This window comes from Pelophylax lessonae (genome assembly GCF_965119305.1).
Source record: "Pelophylax lessonae genome assembly, chromosome: 4".
Classification (NCBI taxonomy): Eukaryota; Metazoa; Chordata; class Amphibia; order Anura; family Ranidae; genus Pelophylax; species Pelophylax lessonae.
In genome coordinates this window covers 271,841,569-271,860,580 of record NC_138771.1, presented here as the reverse complement: position 1 = coordinate 271,860,580, position 19,012 = coordinate 271,841,569, and the positions used below count along the sequence as shown (strand labels likewise).

At 43.7% G+C, this 19,012-nt stretch overlaps 1 protein-coding gene across 7 annotated transcripts in view; it reads left to right on the top strand.

Moving 5' to 3' along the window:
- SRGAP1 (SLIT-ROBO Rho GTPase activating protein 1) overlaps positions 1 to 19,012 on the top strand; it is a 297,632-nt gene that overhangs the window by 250,083 nt on the left and 28,537 nt on the right. For 4 of the 7 annotated variants that reach the window (XM_082254990.1, XM_082254989.1, XM_082254992.1 and 1 more), the window contains exons 17-18: positions 7,118 to 7,342; positions 9,940 to 10,019. In XM_082254990.1, the coding sequence (XP_082111116.1) occupies positions 7,118 to 7,342; positions 9,940 to 10,019 (305 nt within the window). Of the gene's footprint in view, positions 1 to 7,117; positions 7,343 to 9,939; positions 10,020 to 10,107; positions 10,189 to 19,012 lie in introns of all 7 variants that reach the window. The other 3 variants (XM_082254987.1, XM_082254986.1, XM_082254988.1) reach the window with 1 other exon arrangement.

The following is a 19,012-nucleotide window of genomic DNA, read 5'->3' as shown; positions in this document are numbered from 1 at the left end:
GAGGAACTCGTCAAAGACGAGGGCCTTCTTTTTCTGCTCACGAGGTTTTTTCGTCCAGCGGGTGAAAAAACTAAGTCCTCCAAGGTTCCTACAGGAGGCGTCAGGGGTCGTTGGTCGGGCAAGCAAAAGCCCGCCCCCTCCAGACCTGAAGATAAACCATCCAAAGCCTGAAGGTGCGCCCCCACCCATAACTGGGGTGGGGGGACGTCTTCGCCGGTTCCCGGATCCATGGCTTTCCAGAATCCCGGACAAATGAGTTTGCGAAGTCATAAAGTCAGGGTACAAGATCGAGTTTCGATCTCTCCCACCGGCGCGATTCTTCCCTTCCAATATCCGACTATCTCCGGATCGTCTAGAAGATCTGCGGAGAGCAGTCACAGATCTACTACAACAAGGAGTGGTAGTCCACGTTCCTTGGACAGAACGGTTTCAAGGGTTTTATTCAAACCTGTTTACAATACCCAGGAAAGAGGGCAAAGTGCGTCCAATTCTGGACTTAAGAGCACTCAATTCTTTCGTCAACATAAGAAGATTCAGAATGGAGTCCATTCGCACGGTAGCAGCCTTCCTGCATCCAGGGGATGTCCTAGCGTCCATAGACATCAAGGACGCCTATCTTCACATTCCCATTTTCGCAGGACATCAGCGTTTTCTACGCTTTTCCGTAGAGGAGAACCACTATCAGTTTGTGGCGTTACCTTTCGGTCTCGCCACGGCTCCGCGGGTCTTCACAAAGGTGTTGGCCCCTATGTTGGCACTTCTGCGCCAAAGAGGTATATTGATTCTAGGTTACCTAGACGATCTTCTGCTTCATGCAGAATCTCCTCAAACCTTGCTACAAAACATAGAAATTACTATGATTTCTTTACAGGAATTCGGGTGGCTGGTGAACCAGCAAAAGTCATTTCTGGTTCCCACCCAGAGGCTCGAATATCTGGGTCTAATTCTAGACACAGTCAGGACGAGAGTTTTCCTTCCGGTAGGGAAACTTCGAAAGATTCAATCAGCAGTCCAGTTGTTACTGTCCAACAGCTGGTCTTCCCTTCGGACGTGCATGAGGGTTCTGGGGTTGATGGTGGCTTCATTCGAAGCAGTCCCATTTGCCCAGTCCCATACCCGAATTCTTCAGCAAGAGATTCTTCTCAGATGGAATCGGAATCCGGAATCCCTGGACAATCAGATACGATTGAGCAAACAGACCAGAGAGTCTCTGGTTTGGTGGCTTCGGTCTCCAATGCTCAGCCAGGGAAAGTCATTTCTGCCAATATATTGGACGATAGTGACCACGGATGCCAGTCTATCCGGATGGGGAGGAATTCTTGGTCAGTTATCTGTCCAGGGACTTTGGTCCCCGGAAGAATCCAGATTACCGATAAATGTATTGGAACTGAGAGCGATCAGACTTTGTCTGATTCACTGGACCGAGCAGCTCCAGGGCAGCCCGGTTCGGATCCAGTCGGACAATGCCACGGCCGTGGCTTATGTCAATCACCAGGGGGGCACCAAGAGTGTCCGAGCGGCCAAAGAAGTGGCTTGCATTCTTCGCTGGGCGGAACGATTTGTTCCAGCAATCTCTGCGGTGTTCATTCCGGGGGTGGAGAATTGGCAGGCAGATTATCTCAGCCGTCAGACCCTGGATCAGGGGGAATGGTCCCTCCATCCAGACGTTTTCCACCAGTTGTGCCTACGGTGGGGCACCCCGGATGTGGATCTGTTGGCATCACGATTCAACAGGAAAGTTCAGAGATTCGTGGCTCGCTCCCGCGATCCTCTAGCAGAAACCGCAGACGCACTGATCGCCCCGTGGGGGCAATACCAGCTAATATATGCCTTCCCTCCTCTCGCGTTACTGCCAAGACTTCTTCGCAGGGTAGAGGAGGAAGGAATCCCAGTAATCCTGGTAGCTCCGGACTGGCCTCGTCGAGCTTGGTACGCCGACATGGTCAGACTGGTGGCGGACGTCCCGTGGAGACTTCCTCTCAGAGAGGATCTACTGTCTCAGGGACTGATCTTCCATCCTGCTTTACGATCGCTGGCTTTAACGGCCTGGCTATTGAGACCCAGGTGCTGAAGGACAAAGGTTTGTCAGCTTCAGTTATTCCTACTCTAGTTGAAGCAAGGAAAGCGACTTCCAGAAAGATTTATCATCGCACATGGAAGTCCTACATTGCATAGTGTGAACCTTTGGGGTTCCATCCTCGGTCTTATTCGATTAGTCGAATATTGGCTTTTCTGCAACAAGGGGTTGAGCAGAAACTGGCCTTGAGTACTATCAAGGGTCAGGTCTCAGCATTAGCCATCTTCTTTCAGAAGCCTTTGGCTACTCATTCCTTGGTGCGGAATTTCATCCAGGGGGTGCGACATCTGGCTCCGCCAGTGCACGCGCCGTTACCCCCCTGGGATCTTAATTTAGTGTTGTCGGTTCTTCAGAAACCTCCCTTTGAAGATATTAGGGAGATTCCTCTACCCACGTTGTCCCAGAAGGTGGCCTTCTTGGTGGCTATTACTTCTGCACGCAGGGTGTCAGAACTGGCCGCATTATCTTGTCGTTCACCATATCTGGTGGTTCATAGAGATAAGGTGGTTCTTCGTCCGAATCCATCCTTCCTACCAAAAGTAGTTTCAGAATTTCATCTGAATGAAGAAATTGTATTACCTTCCCTGTGTCCTAAGCCCAGTCATCCTCGGGAATTTGCTTTGCACTCCTTGGATGTGGTCCGGGCGATCAGGGTATACTTGAAAACGACAGACTCGTTTCGCAAGACGGATTCACTTTTTGTGATCCCAGATGGACCCAAAAAGGGGTTGCCTGCATCTGCCGCGACCATTTCCAGATGGATCAGACAGACGGTAGTGCAGGCTTATTCTATTAAGGGTCGGGAGCCCCCGTTCCCTGTTAAGGCGCACTCCACTCGGGCACTTAGTGCGTCATGGGCCTTTCGCCATCAGGCGTCAGTGGTCCAGGTGTGCAAGGCGGCTACCTGGTCGTCGGTGCATACCTTCTCTAAACATTATAAAGTTGATGTAATGGCATCGTCTGATGCCTCATTTGGCCGCAAGGTTTTGCAGGCCGCAATTTGAGGAGACCAGTGGTCTACCTCGAGGGTTTTTTCCGTTGGAAAATTTTTCTTTAGTCTCATTCTTTGTTTATAATGAGCCTTTAAAACTTCTAGTTTGGCACCGGTTGGGCCTACTAGATTGGATTTGATTTTGTCAATCCCACCCCTCATTTGTGGCACTGCTTCTGGATGTCCCAGCTCTTGAGAATCAAGAAGACTACGTCTGTCAATGAGCGATAGAGAAAAATGGATTTTTGTAAGAACTTACCGTAAAATCCTTTTCTCTTAAGCTCATTGACAGACGTAGTACCCGCCCCTCTATCATTGAGTTGGGTTGGGTTAATTTCTCTGTACTGCTTTAAACAGAACTGATTCCCTGTAGCAGAGAGAGGGAGGATATACCCTCAGGGACTGCCCCCTAGGGTGGAGCCAGAACGTTTTGTCATTCTGCCTAGTCCTACTCCTGCGGAGACAACATAACCCAGCTCTTGAGAATCAAGAAGACTACGTCTGTCAATGAGCTTAAGAGAAAAGGATTTTACGGTAAGTTCTTACAAAAATCCATTTATCTGGCCTGATAAAACAAAGATTGAACTCTTTGGCCTGAATAGCAAGTGTCCTCTCTGGAGGACACAAGGCACCGCTCTTCACCTGGTCAATACAATAGTTACCCTATAGTGAAGCATGGTGGTGGCAGCATCATGCTGTGGGGATGTTTTTCAGTGGCAGGAACTGAGAGACTAGTCAGGATCGAGGGAAAGATAAATGCAACAATGTACAGAGACATCCTTGATGAAAACCTGCTCCAGAGCGCTCTGGACCTCAGACTGGGGTGAAGGTTCATCTTCCAACAGGGCAAAGATCACAAAGCAGTGGCTACAGGGACAACTCTGTGAATGTCCTTGAGTGGCCCAGACTTGAACATCTCTGGAGAGGTTTGAAAAGGGCTTTGCACAGACGCTCCCCATCCAACCTGATGGTGCTTGAGAGGTCCTGCAAAGAAGAATGTGAGAAACTACCCCAAAATCAGTGTGCCAAGCTTGTGGCATTATACTCAAAAAAAAAAAAAAAACTTGTGTAATTGGTGCCAAAGGTGCTTCAACAAAGTATTGAGCAAAGGCTGTGAATACTTATGTTCATAGGATTTTGTTCATTTTTTATTTTTAATAAATTTGCAAAGATTTCAAACAAACTTCTTTCACATTGTCATTACGGGGTATTGGTTGTAGGATTTTAAAGAAAATAATACATTTAATACATTTTGGAATAAGGCTGTAACATAACAAAATGTGAAACTAGTGAAGCGCTGTGAATACTTTCCTGGTGCATTGTAATAGGTATTTTGGCTCATCTTTGAGTACAATATGGGACACAGACCCCTCTTCCCCCTGTGTCATGATCACTCCTATATGACACTCTTGAATATGAGTTTCATGAAATGAGTGAGGTTATATGGTGTGCTTTAGGGGTGGCCTTAGTGAGGTTTTTTTTTGCCATTGTTCAATCACCTCAAGCTAGCTTTATATAACCCATGGTCTATGAATAAAAGTACTGTGTCCTGAGATGAGGAATTTACAGGTAGATCAAAATGGCTATTTTTATATATGTTGAGGTATTTTTATGTAGGTTGCTGCATTTTTTATTCTGTATTGCCACAGCTGCCATGTTGTATATCCTGCAGGGTAACACCACTATTAAGATTTCTGCATTCTGCCTAACCTTCCAACTTCTAGCCTGCTGATTGGACCAGGAATGACCATCATCATTACTTTAGTGAGGTTTCCTGTGCCCCTCCCCTCTCACCTTTTCATATGTCAAGGCAAAAAAAAAAAAATACTGTATGCAGTACAACTCTGCAATACATGCACATTTTCCTTTTATGGTTTTTATTGTGCACATTATGTTAAAAAAAACTTTTACTAGAACCACTTTAAATACCCTGCATCAGAATATCAACAAGGAAGTATGTCACCACAGAGAGACACTGAGGACATCAGTAGAATAAACTGTGCCACGTCCTAATATTAACCAGAAGGAAATTCACATAAGAAGATGTTTCTTTCAGGCACCAACACTTAAATCAATAAAATATGTACAGTCTTTTTTTAAATTATATATAAAAAACCGCATTAAAAATTTGTATCATATCAAATTGTACACGCACTGTTATTTGTCACACATATACCAATGTCACCCATAGGGTTTGCTAGGTTCCCCGACAGAATATTTTAGCATAGAACAGCCATAGATACTCAATATGGGCTGTTGAAACCTAGGAAGATCAATTCCTGCTCAACCAGTTTCACCCTAAAGAGCACCCTAGCAAATAGCTAGATGGATGAAAATACAAATACAATTATTTTGCTTTACTTACACAGATTGATAAACAGATGTAAAATATAGGTACGTGGAGGTGGAATGGCAGACACGGACGTAGACCAACTAGCAGATATGGGGGCAACTTACAGACAGCAACCAGTGATGCACTATATGTGCTCAAAATGCTAACATGAAATGAACCCCTGGCTGTAATAATATAGCTGTTAATAATACCCACAACTTACTTGGTGTGTGAAAGGTTTTTGCCCAAAAGAGGATAGCTATAGCATAGTTCCTTGTTGTCATAGGGCTAAACACTGTATCCATCTGTTAATCAGGGGAATACCCAATAGTTTAGTAATAAATCATATACTTCCACTGTATTGTGGGCATATATAACCTCCCTAGTGGCTCACCTGGACAAAGTCATTAACCAGCTAAAAACCACTCAATCAGATGCCTATTAATAGAATACGATGTTCCAAAGGGTCTAGTATTTTAGAGCCAAGCCGGGAAACATCAACAGTATGATTATTGTGGTAGGACTTTAAATGCTGCTTGCCAGAAACCACCATCTGTAAGTAACATATAGTTGTGAGTCAGTAATCCACCACACTATAGGAGTATCAAGGCAGAGATGTCTCATTGGGGTAAATCTTACCAATGTTTCTCAGGTCATGTCTTATTCCTTCTGTCCATACCGGTGCGCTACGCCCGTTCGCCTCAAACAGTCTTCTAAATGTCTCGCTAGCCATCCAACTATAACAGATCGGCACACTTGCTTGCAAAGCTGTTTGTGACCACAATCTTAGATTTACATTGTCACCATCCCCACACCATCACATTCCTTGACTTACGAATATATTTCGATCCCAACAACTGTTTTAGCCACCAACCTTAAAAGTACAGCGGACAATACAATACTGCACGCAGCCAGTGACCACCTAAAGAAACTGATACACAGTATACCATACGGGCAATGCACACCTGAGAGGTAATTCTACACAACTAACAGATTTTAAAAGGCAGGTTACCCAACTCCAACAACACCTTCTCCAACATGGCTACAGTAAACCTTTACTTAGGAAGGCCAACAACAGAGCCTTAGCCCAGTACCAGGCCGTACTTTTATTTAAACCAAATACATAAACTTCTAGGACTTATCCTCCAACTGTAAAATTCATTACCAAATATTCATCATAACATCAGGATTTACGTAATCTATTATACAAACACTGGCATTTTTTAGTGTAGACCTTCCCCAGAAATTTTATTCCAGAGAACAGTCTCTTTTCCTGACTAAGAGTCACTATATAACCAACAAAACAGGCAAAGAACAGCCTATGGGGGTATTTAATGGTGGACAATGTGATTTCTGCCCTTGGGGTCAGACAGGGTACCCAATTCAACCTTCCCAATGGTTAGAAATTTACCCCTTGCTTCCATGCCAATTGTAATATTCAAGGAGTAGTTTATTTAATTCTGTTGGATTTTAAGATTCCCATCAGTTGGTTCACAAAGATAAGACAAGTGCTATGGGTGTCTGTGCAGACCATATAATGCTTCTGGCTAACTTTTTTCCTTGTGTTATGTTTATTTTTATATTTTTATCTGTTTGTCTCTTTTTAAAAATTATTGTACTCTATCTTCATTTGCAGCTAGGCAGAATATTTTGGTGCTTTGTAAATGATCCTGCTTTTTTAAATTGCTTTTTTTTTTTCTCTGTATTCTCTATACAGCCTCTCTCAGTATAGCGATGAGAATATGATGGATCCATATAACCTGGCCATTTGTTTTGGCCCCACATTAATGCCTGTTCCTGACATACAAGACCAGGTGTCCTGTCAGGCCCATGTGAATGAAATAATTAAAACAATCATCATTCATCATGAGAGCATTTTCCCAGATTCTAAAGAGCTGGAGGGTCCGGTTTATGAGAAATGCATGGCTGGAGATGACTACTGGTAGGTCAAGAAATGTTATTCTACTGCATAACATGTAACCCTTTTTCTGCATTGTTGGCTTTTCCCCAATTTATTTACTTCACAATGTATTCTTCAGATTTAAAGTGGTAGTATACCGCGGCAGAACAAAAAAAAAATCCTCTGCCAAGGCAATGGCATAATATGCTTGTATGCATCACCTACTAGCACATTATGGAATATTTACTTTAGAACGAAGCCCTCCAGCGGCTCGCTGAAAGGGTTTCCATCCTTACCCAGTCTTCCTTCTGAGTTTGCAGGCTCCAGATGTATGAATGGTAGGTGTCGCTATGACGTCACTCACGCGCATGTGACACAGAGGTCTAAAGGTGAGCGCATGCGCTGGTGACGTCACTGACTACATTCATTGGGAATATCTCCTAAACACCGCAAGCTTGGGAAGATATTTAGTGTACCTACAGGTAAGCCCTATTGGGATGATTACGTTAAAAAAAAAAAAGGTAATAACTGTGGGGGATGAGCTGATGGAAAAAATAATAAGCTTATTGTTAGGTTCAGGCAGAATTGGCTTCTCCAAAGAGAAGGGTTTTTAGAGACCGCTTAAAAGTGGAGAGAGTATGTGAAAGTCTGACTTATTGGAGTAGGATGTTCCAGAGGATGGAACAAAATTACCTTATTTTTTCTTAAAACTGTAAATTTTCCCATTTTGAACATTTGATATTTTTTTCTATTTTCTATTGTGAATAAAATATATGGGTTTTGCAAATCATTGCATTCTGTCTGAGGTAGATTTTACACAGCATCCCTTCATTTTGGAATTGGTGTTATTTTTGACATAATGCCTTGTAAAACTATGCAGTATAAAACCAAGAGAGGACTTTTGTCTGCAGTGCATCTATTGTTACTCTAGTTATCACTAACTGCAGTACTCAATCCAGCTTCTTGAAAGCTCACTATGGGCAAGCCACATTGAATGATTTCTTATGCTATTGATTGATGCACATGGCAGAAATCCAGTAAAGCAGTTACGAGTGTGGCAGTATGGCCCCTTATAAATAGCCTGCACTTAATTCAAGAAAGCATTGTGACAGATTCTAAAAGATTTCCCACCAGTCCACAGGTAAGTAAACTAGTATTCATTAAGAGCTCCTCTGAGTTGATGTACAAAGAGACACTAGTGCTCAGAGTAGGACATTTTGTGCTGGGAAGCTATCATGAATAAGAAAATTTCCCCACAGGGCTTGCTGGTTGCTATGAAGCCAGCAGCTGCCAGCACCATAGCAGCCAATTATTCATCCCTTGCCCTATTCAGCTGCCAGCCATGAGATTCCCCCATCAGCAGCTGAAAGTATCCAAAGGGAAGGAGATGCTGGTGACATCGTTGTCCAAATATGACAATGGGCAGGTACATGAATCTGATGCCTGTACGAACATTTGTTAGGCACAACAGTGAAGGAATTCTCAAGAGACATGCTTTACTGATTTCTGTCTTATAACTGGTCACATATGCTAGAAATTGTGGTATACTGATTAATCATTTATTGTAGAATATCTTCACCTATTTCAGCACATTGAAATAAAAAAAAAAAAAAAAAAAACATGATGAAGTGAGCAACATTTCAGGTTAAAGTATTATTCATTTTAAAACCCAGCAAAAATGGTCTATCATACCGCCTCCTTTTTTTTTTTTTTCTTCTTCTTTGTCTGTCACTCCCTCTCTTCTATTTTCATATATATTTGCCTGCTTATCTAGCACAGTTGGTAGATGCAGCCACATTGATGGATTTATGCACCATAGCAGCTCAATTGATGTAATTGAGTTAACAAGAATGTTAGGGTCATGATGTGTTATTTTCTAGCTATATGTCCTTATTACATATGGCATGTGATCATTTTTATACATAACATTTTTCTATTACTTCAATATCATTATTTTATATAGGGTTGCCTAAAATACTTGAGTTTCTTTTTGTGCAGCCCATTGGGTATTTCAGCTAGGCATTGTTTGACTTGTATGTGATTTTAAACTGAGCTAAACTGACAGGTTGATTCCCTGCTTTACAATTATCCAAAGGCACAAATATAGTATCTAGTATATAATCTAGTTGGATCTCCCATGCATTGTGGCAACTGATGCTATCTTTAAAGCCCAACTCTGGGAAATTTGAACATTATCCTATGCAGTGGGGCTGCATTTGCACTGCAAGGGTTCCCTGCTTCTTTAGTCTGGGGAGAAGGAAAAGCACATTAACTTACTGGATTCTCCACTCCCACAGCAGATGGTGCTTCCCTGTGCTTCGGCGGTGGATTGTGCCTTGGCATCATCACATCCAATTTAAGTCTATGATGTCAGGACCTTAGACCGCTGGAGTGTACGGGAGTAGACACTGCAAGGACTGGTCTAGCAGCACGGAGGATCTGGTAGGTATATGCTCTGTAACAATTCCCCTAGACCTAAACAAGCAATTATCCATTGCATTGGGGGTGCAGTCCAACTGCAAGGGATAATGTTTTAAGTTTTCCTGGAGCTAGGCTTTGAGGATGACCTTAGGAAATATTATTTGTGTGTAGTCATGGACCTAGCATAATAGTTATATTTTGTCTCTTTGCATTACTAGTGACAGCCCATACAGTGAGCATGGCACATTAGATGAAGTGGATCATGATGGTGGCACTGAAGCTCACACAAGTGAAGATGGTATGATTTTTATTTATTCTTGCATCCCCATAATTCTAAATTTGAAGTGTCATTATTTTCCATTTATCTTGCATTCTCTCACTAACAGACAATGCAGAACGTAATGGTATCAATGCTTGGAGACAGATTATTACATTACATGACTTCACTGCCTGCATTCTTGCCCCAGGTCAGTGACTCAAAGTATTGAAGCCATAGACAAGCAGGCACCTAGCCTTTTCCGGAGGTCATCAATGACTGCTTCTTAAACATGCTGACATCAGTAATTAATCGATGCCAGCATTTCCATCTTGATTCCTATTCCATCAAAAATAAATGCCATGTGTTGTATTGTGATTCTTATTTTAAAAAATGCTTAAAGGAAACCTGTGATGAGGCAAATTTTTTTGCTGCCATTGATTACCTCCTTTTGAAATGCTAGTTGCCTGGCTGTCCTGGTGAATATTTGGCTTAAACACTTTTCTGAGTCAGTTACCCAAAACAAATATTTAACCAAAGAAGTCTTAACTCCTGATTTGTATACTTGTTCTGGGTTAGTGACTGAATGTTGAAACCCAAGGCTTACTGTGAGATCCAAGCTAATAGTAGTCATGCCTATATATAAAGATGTGAAAAAGGGACCTATTTACCTCTTCTGCAATAGAAGTTCCCATATGGTAGTGAGTAAAGTAGTAAGCTAGAATAATGAGACTATACACAAATTGCAAAACCTTACATAAATAAAAAGGCCATAAATGTGCTTTAACTGCAGCTTTTTACAGTAAGGATTGTTTGAGTGAGCGGTTAAAAGTTTCTAAATCATGGAGCAGCAGAACTACTGAACAAATGGGGTTTGGAATAAAACAGTCAATGGGACTGTTTTTAGAACGAGTGGAGTAATATAGTCAACTGCAACCAGATGCCCTGCTCCATATTTCTTGTACATGTATGGAACTTAAAGTGCATGTAAACTCTTACAATAAATGTATTTGCCCTCTTTTGTTATGTAAAATGTACCATTATAAGTGTTTTCTCATATCTGTTCTATAGGTACAAAAAAAATGTCTGTTCATCTTGCCAGAAATCTTATGGGCTGATAACTTTTTTTCCTGCCTCAGTTGCACTCTTAGGCCTCATGTACACAGGATGTTTTGCTATATCTCCTAGATCCCTTTTCTCTCCTGGCAGCAGAGTTTTTGCTGAAAAAAATGCTTAATGCTTGTAAATGCGTGTAGTGTGTAAGCACATCAAGCTCTTAAGCGTTAATTTAATATTATGATACAGGATTTATATAGCGCTAACAGTTTGTGCAGGGCTTTACTACATGAGGGAACACAGTACAGTTAGAATACAATTCAATACAGGAGGAATCAGAGGGCCCTGCTCGTTGGAGCTTACAATCTAGGAGGGATGGTCAAGTGATACAAAAGGTAATAATTGTTGGGAATAGGCTGATGGAGGGGAAAAAAGTACAGTTGTTAGGTGGGGACATAATAGGCTTCTCTGAAAAGAAGGGTTTTCAGGGATCGTCTAAAAGTGGTTAGAGTAGGAGATAATCTGACAAATTGGGGTAGGAAGTTCCATAGGATGGGAGAGGCTCGGGAAAAGTCCCGATGGCGAGCATTGGAGGAGGTGACAAGGGAACTAGAGAGCAGGAGATCTTGGGAGGAACTAAGAACGATTTTGTTAGTATTTTAAGACTAGGTTAGTGATGTAGTTGGGGGCAGAGTTGTGGATGGCTTTGTAAGTTGTTAGTTTTTTTAACTTAATTTGTTGGGTGAGTGAAAGCCAATGGAGGGATTAACAGAGTGGAGTAGTAGACACTGAATGGTTGGTAAGGTGGATGAGCCTGGCAGCAGCATTCATGATGGGACTGAAGAGGGGGAAAGCCTATGTAAAGGTAATCCAGTGAGGAGGGAGTGGCAGTAGTCAAGGCAGGAGATGACCAGGAAGTGAACTAGGAGCTTTGTGGCGTCATTGGTTAGGAAGGGGCGTATTTTGGAAATGTTGCGTAGGTTGAGGCGGCAAAATTTGGACAGTGATTGGATGTGGGGCTGAAAGGATAATTCAGAGTCCAGAATTACACCAAGAACCCTGGCATGCGGCGATGGTTTCGTAGTTGTGCCATTTATCTTGACCATGAAATCAGGGGAAGGGAACATTGGGGAGGAAGTATTATGAGGTGGGTTTTGGATAAATGGAGATTGAGGAAGTTGTGCCACATCCAGGCTAATATGTCTGTTAGAAAATGAGTGATACGTAAGGAGACAGAAGCCAGAATAATAATTTATTCTGGCCATTGAAATGAATAAACGCTCAAGCGCTAAATACGCCTAGTCTTAATACGTGTTTAGACACATTAACACACGTCAAGCGTTTTTTTCTGCCAAAACGCAGCTGCTCCTGAGCATGCTGGCTGTGGGGGGTTTTCTGCCTGTTCTCTTCTCTAAATGCCTATGTGTGCATAGACGCACAGGCTAATGGCCCGTACACACGTTCCGAAAATCGGACGAAAAATAACGCTTGTGAAAAGATCGGACGATAATCTGATCGTTAGTACACAGCTTACGAGAGGCGATCACGACAGTTCGCCCGATATTATCCGGTCGTGCATGCATAAAAATTTTGATCGTATTATAACACATTGTACGATAATCATATTATCAGTATGTTGTTCGTCCGAAAAATGGTGAGCAGTAGACAGCGCATGAGCAGTAGACATAATTTCCCCTCACGCTACAGCGTGGTTACGCATACCGAAAGCTTTTGAATCATCGTCCGAGAGAATTTGTATCGTAAGTAACCTCTCCCATTTGCGAATATAATTGAGAGTTCCTAGCAACCAAACAAAAACGGACGGAGCGTCGTCCGATTTTCATGTAGTGTGTATAATCCTGTCCTAGGGAAACGACTCTGTCCCTTCCATAAATACAATACTGTGAGTGTTGTCACCCTTGGCCAGGAAACATGTTACTGGAAGGAATGCAGGTGAAAATAAAGGGGGGGATGAATTTGCTTGAGCTTAAAAAAATTATGGAAGTAGTAGTAACAATGAATTGCTGATAATAGAAGAGTGCTTCAAATTTAAAGATCAATCACTTGTACATGTGATTGCATGTGTAGTGTGTTAGTGAATAATATGGACAATCGTAGGCAGTTTTAGTAGCATGAACAGAATAGTAACAATTGCCTTTGTGAGCTCAGCCTTATCTGTTAATTAACATTATTTAGATATATGCATTAGCCCTAATTTCCAGTTGTTTGCTTGCAGTTTACTCTGCTTTGTGTTTTAGATGGCTAAGCTTTAACCTCAAAGGAGAAGGATGGAGTTTAAAAAAAAAAACAAACACATACTTGCCTCCATGCTGCAGCATCGGTGTGATGCTGCAGCTGTCCCCCAGCACTAAGTCCAAGAACTGAGCGACCACAATATAGTCAGGATTCTACCAGAGCTTGGAGTGACTCTAACATCAGCAGACTTTAGCCTGCTGTCCGGCTGAGTCTGCACATAAGTGCACTCCTGTGACCCACAAGGGAAGTATGACCAAAAAAGCTTTGGTTTATTTCTGTTTTAAACCCAGTCTCCAAATCTCTCTGCATGCACGGCTTCTCTATTTAAAACTGAACTCTGGGGAAAATTCAAAACTACCCTTACAATTGGGGGGCTGACACGGTAACATGAAAAAGCAGTTTTACTTACCTTATCCATTGCTTCCACAGGCTTCCCTCTGTGTAGCTTGCACCTGAGCCTCTTTTTTTTTGGTGCTCGTTTGGTTGCAGGCGCTCTGACGTGATCACATAAAAATGCAGGATCAGCAGCCGAAACAAAACTATTGCAGTCCATGGGATTCAGCTTTTACCTACCTTGCGCATTGAGGGCAGTTGGTTTGGAAATCCCCAACCTTTTTCTTTTCACATGGGCTCCTATGTACACTATATTACCAAAAGTATTGGGACGCCTGCCTTTACACGCACATGAACTTTAATAGCATCCCAATCTTAGTTTGTAGGGTTCAATATGGAGTTGGCCCACACTTTGCAGCTATAACAGCTTCAGCTCTTCTTGGAAGGTTGTCCACAAGGTTTAGGACTGTGTCTATAGGAATGTTTGGCCATTCTTCCAGAAGCGCATTTGTGAGGTCAGGCACTGATGCTGGAGAGAAGGCCTGGCTCGCAGTCTCTGCTCTTAACTCATTCCAAAGGTGTTCTATCAGGTTGAGGTCAGGACTCTATGCAGGCCAGTCAAGTTCCTCCATCCCAAACTTGCTCATACATGTCTTTATGGACCTTGTTTTGTGCACTGGTCCAAATCATTTTGGTGTGGGGTTGGGCTTGGCCCCTTTGTTCCAGTGAAGGGAACTCTTAAGGCGTCAGCATACCAAGACATTTTGGGCAATTTCATGCTCCCAACTTTGTGGGAACAGTTTGGGGGATGGCCCCTTCCTGTTCCAACATGACTGCGCACCAGTGCACAAAGCAATGTCCATAAAGACATTGATGAGCGAGTTTGGGGTGGAGGAATTTGACTGGCCTGCACAGAGTCTTGACCTCAACCCGAAAGAACACCTTTGGGATGAGTTTTAGCGGAGACTGCGAGCAAGGCCTTCTCGTCCACATCAGTGCCTGACCTCACAAATGTGCTTCTGGAAGAATTGTCAAACATTCCCATAGACACAGTACTAAACCTTGTAGACAGTCTTCCCAGAAGAGTTGAAGCTGTTATAGCTGCAAAGGGTGGGCCAACTCAATATTGAACCCTACAGAATGTGCATGTAAAGGCAGGCGTCCCAATACTTTTGATAACATGTATGTAGAATTAGCTGTAAAGCCAGGCACTTTTAGACCCCATTCACAGATGGCAATTTGGGAGCATGGGCAGAATTTCCGCAATTCCAAATCGCACTGCAAAAGTGGAAAAACACACCACCCGAAAAGGAACAGGAGCTTCTTTTGGGCAACAAGCTTCACACGATGCTGTTTGCTAAGATTGCTGTGCGATTTATGGCGGCAAAACTTCACCTCATTTCAAGTGCCAATAAAAATTGAATGGAACCCAAACATGCATGGTTCCTTTTTTTCCACTTTTGCAGTATGATTCGTATACGAGGGCAGAATCTCTGCAAATATGCCCGCAATCCCAAATCACTAGATGTGAACGGGGTCTTAAAAAGCATTAATGTCTAGAGGGAACAGGGAGAGTAACAGAGAATAAAAAAGGGGAAATGGGTGGTTAAATATAACTTCTAAATAAGAGGGAAAACACCAAAGTCAAAAATATTACAAGTAGAAAGGGGGAAGTTTGGCGTTAAATGATCACAAGCGTGTTTTCATGTGATTAACTCCTGTTTGCATTTACTTCACTATAAACAGTACGCAAATAGATATCTGGTCATCACAGTGTTGATGTGCAAACATGAACATACAGGGAAATGCAGTTGATATGCAGACTGCCTTCCACTATACTGCATTTAATGTTTTAAAGCTCATTCATGTGTTCCGGTACATTCCATCCCAGCAGAGAAGCAATCTGTTTGTCCATGGTTCGCCATGATGTCACTGCACACAAATCCTAAAATTTTCCAACCTGGTGTGCGTGATTGTCAGCGTGTTTGAACGTTCAGATAATAAGAATAGTGACGTGCATTTATTGTTCAGAAATACAAGCCTGAAATTAAATGCTCAATTTAACACAATTATTTCAAATGCACTTCATTTCTATTTTTGAATTGTATTCCTGTTTAGATATGACTTTCATTGTGGTTAATGTGTTTAAATATGTTTAATTCAACTTTGTTATGCTGGCAGGTGGGCTATCAAACCTACTAACAATACTGTGCACAATTACTGCCTACGCTCTTGAAAGGGTTTTTGTCATCACATAAATCTTCTGTATTTGTAAATATTTCCAGCTTTTTTAGTAAGGCAAATAATCGTGTGCAAGGTTACCAATCCAAAATAGTCTTTGCTGAACTAAACTGTTCTAAACTGTTGAGAAGTAAAATGTGATTGGCTGGTGTAAGTGGTTACAATATCATAATAATATAGTAATAGTTGGGTTTATAGTGAGGAACACCACATGTGAACACTGAATCTACTGCTTTAGGCTCCATGTACACAGGACGCTGGAAATGGCCGTTTAGGAGCAGTTGGGCGTTTTTTTCAGAAGTCCCTGAACGCAGCTCCATGTTATCTTATCTGTCCATTTACACATGGTCGTTTACAGTCATTTGCAGGCAGTTGCGTTCAGGGACTTTTTTTAGAACGCAATTATATTGCGTTCGAACGTGTGTTTCCCGATGTTTCAAACGCAGAAACGCGGCCGAACGTGACTAAACGTGACTGAACGTGATGAACCTACGTTCAGCCACGTTATACGTTTTTTTTCTTCCATTCAAAATCAATGGTTCCCTATGGGAGCCTATTGATTTGAATGGAAGTCGCACCTGCACTGTGAGAATCTTGAGGGGGAACTCCACACCAAAAATGGGAAATAAACTGCGTGGGGTTCCCCCCCAGGTTCCAAACCAGGCCCTTAGGGTCCGGCATGGAATTTGAGGGTAGCCCCACGCCGAAAAAACGGCGTGGGGTCCCCCCCAAAATCCATACCAGACCCTTATCCGAGCATGCAGCCCGGCAGGCCAGGAAAGGGGAGGGGACGAGCGAGCGGCCCCACCCTCCCTGGACCACACCAGGCCACATGCCCTCAACATGGGGGGGGGGTGTTGGTGCTTTGGGGCAGGGGGAGCTCTGCACCCCCCACCTCAAAGCACCTTGCCCCCATGTTGATGAGGACAAGGGCCTCATCCCCACAACCCTGGCCGGTGGTTGTGGGGGTCTGCGGGCAGGGGGCTCATCGGAATCTGGAAGCCCCCTTTAACAAGGTGCCCCCCAGATCCCGGACCCCCTCCCTATGTGAATGGGTATGGGGTAAACTGTACCCCTACTCATTCACCACATAAAAGGCAGTGTATGGAAATAACGACAGGAGACGTTTTGGAAAGTTTTATTAAAAATCTTCATCCGGCTCTTCTTGTCTTCTCCTCTCCGGGGTCTTCTCCTCTCCGGGGTCTTCTGCTGTCCCCTCTCCGGGGTCTTCTGCTCTTTTGCTGTCCCCTCTTCTGCTGTCCTCTCTTCTTTTCTTCTCTACTCCGGGGTCTTCTGCTCTTTTGCTGTCCCTCTTCTGCTGTCCCTCTTCTGCTGTCCTCTCTTCTTTTCTTCTCCTCTCCGGGGTCTTCTCTCCGGGGTCTTCTGCTCTTTTGCTGTCGGCTGACGGCTGTCGGCTCTTCTTCCTCCGGTCCTCCTCCGACGACGTCTCCTTGATTATGAAGATCTCCGGTCTCTGCAGCTTGTTATATAGCCATTAGGGCGTGGCCACGATGGCGTCATCGGGAGGCCCCGCCCCCTCACGTCACAGATGACGTCATCTGTGACGTGAGGGTGCGGGGCCTCCCGATGACATCATCGCGGCCACGCCCTAATGGCTATATAACAAGCTGCAGAGACCGGAGATCTTCATAATCAAGGAGACGTCGTCGGAGGAGGACCGGAGGAAGAAGAGCCGACAGCAAAAGAGCAGAAGACCCCGGAGTAGAGAAGAAAAGAAGAGAGGACAGCAGAAGAGGAGACAGCAAAAGAGCAGAAGACCCCGGAGAGGGGACAGCAAAAGAGTCGAAGACCCCGGAGAGCAGAAGACCCCGGAGAGGAGAAAACAAGAAGAGCCGGATGAAGATTTTTAATAAAACTTTCCAAAACGTCTCCTGTCGTTATTTCCATACACTGCCTTTTATGTGGTGAATGAGTAGGGGTACAGTGTACCCCATACCCATTCACATAGGGAGGGGGTCCGGGATCTGGGGGGCCCCTTGTTAAAGGGGGCTTCCAGTTTCCGATGAGCCCCCTGCCCGCAGACCCCCACAACCACCGGCCAGGGTTGTGGGGATGAGGCCCTTGTCCTCATCAACATGGGGGCAAGGTGCTTTGAGGTGCCCTGCCCCAAAGCACCAACACCCCCCCCCCCATGTTGAGGACATGTGGCCTGGTGTGGTCCAGGGGGGGTGGGGCCGCTCGCTCGTCCCCTCCCCTTTCCTGGCCTGCCGGGCTGCATGCTCGGATAAGGGTCTGGTATGGATTTTGGGGGGGACCCCACGCCGTTTTTTCGGCGTGGGGCTACCCTCAAATTCCATGCCGGACCCGAAGGGCCTGGTTTGGAACCTGGGGGGGAACCCCACGCAATTTTTTTTCCCATTTTTGGGTGGAGTTCCCCCTCAAGATTCTCACAGTGCAGGTCGCGCCGCAAGTCGGATACGACTTGCGGTGTGACTTCCATTCAAATCAATAGGATCCCATAGGGAACCATTGATTTTGAATGGAGGCAGAAAAACGCTGCTAAAAGCAACGTGGCCAAACGTGCAATAACGCAAATGGAAAAAGCTACTGAAAGCACGTTTAACAGCTGCTTTTTCCCGGCGTCAGAAATAGCTTTGCAGGACGTTTTTTCTAACGTCCCGTGTACATGGAGCCTTAGTGAAAGGATTATGGATGTAAAGGCTAATATGTAGGTTAACTGCTTGCCTACTAGAGCAAATTTTGACATTTTTCACATACATGTTAAATCAGAATTTTTTGCTAGAAAAAAATGTAGAAACAATATATATTTTCTGAAAGCAGAGACCCTGGAGAATAAAATGGTCACTATTCTGTTTTTTATGTCACACAATATTTATGCAGCCATTTGTCAAATGCAGATTTTCATTAGAAATGAAATTTAGTGCACACAAACACAATGTAATACTCAATTGTTGGGTGAAATGTAAAATATAATGTTTTGTTGCTTTAATAGATACCAAATATGTCAAGATTTATTATTGCACGTCTCCCCTACCCTCCAAGGCAGATAATCGAATGCAGATCATGTTTGATCAGCTGCTTCCCTGGCTCTAATAGCCAGGATATGACCGTTCTAAAACTGGAAGTGACAAGGTCCATCATTCCTCACAAAGGTGATCAGGGAACAG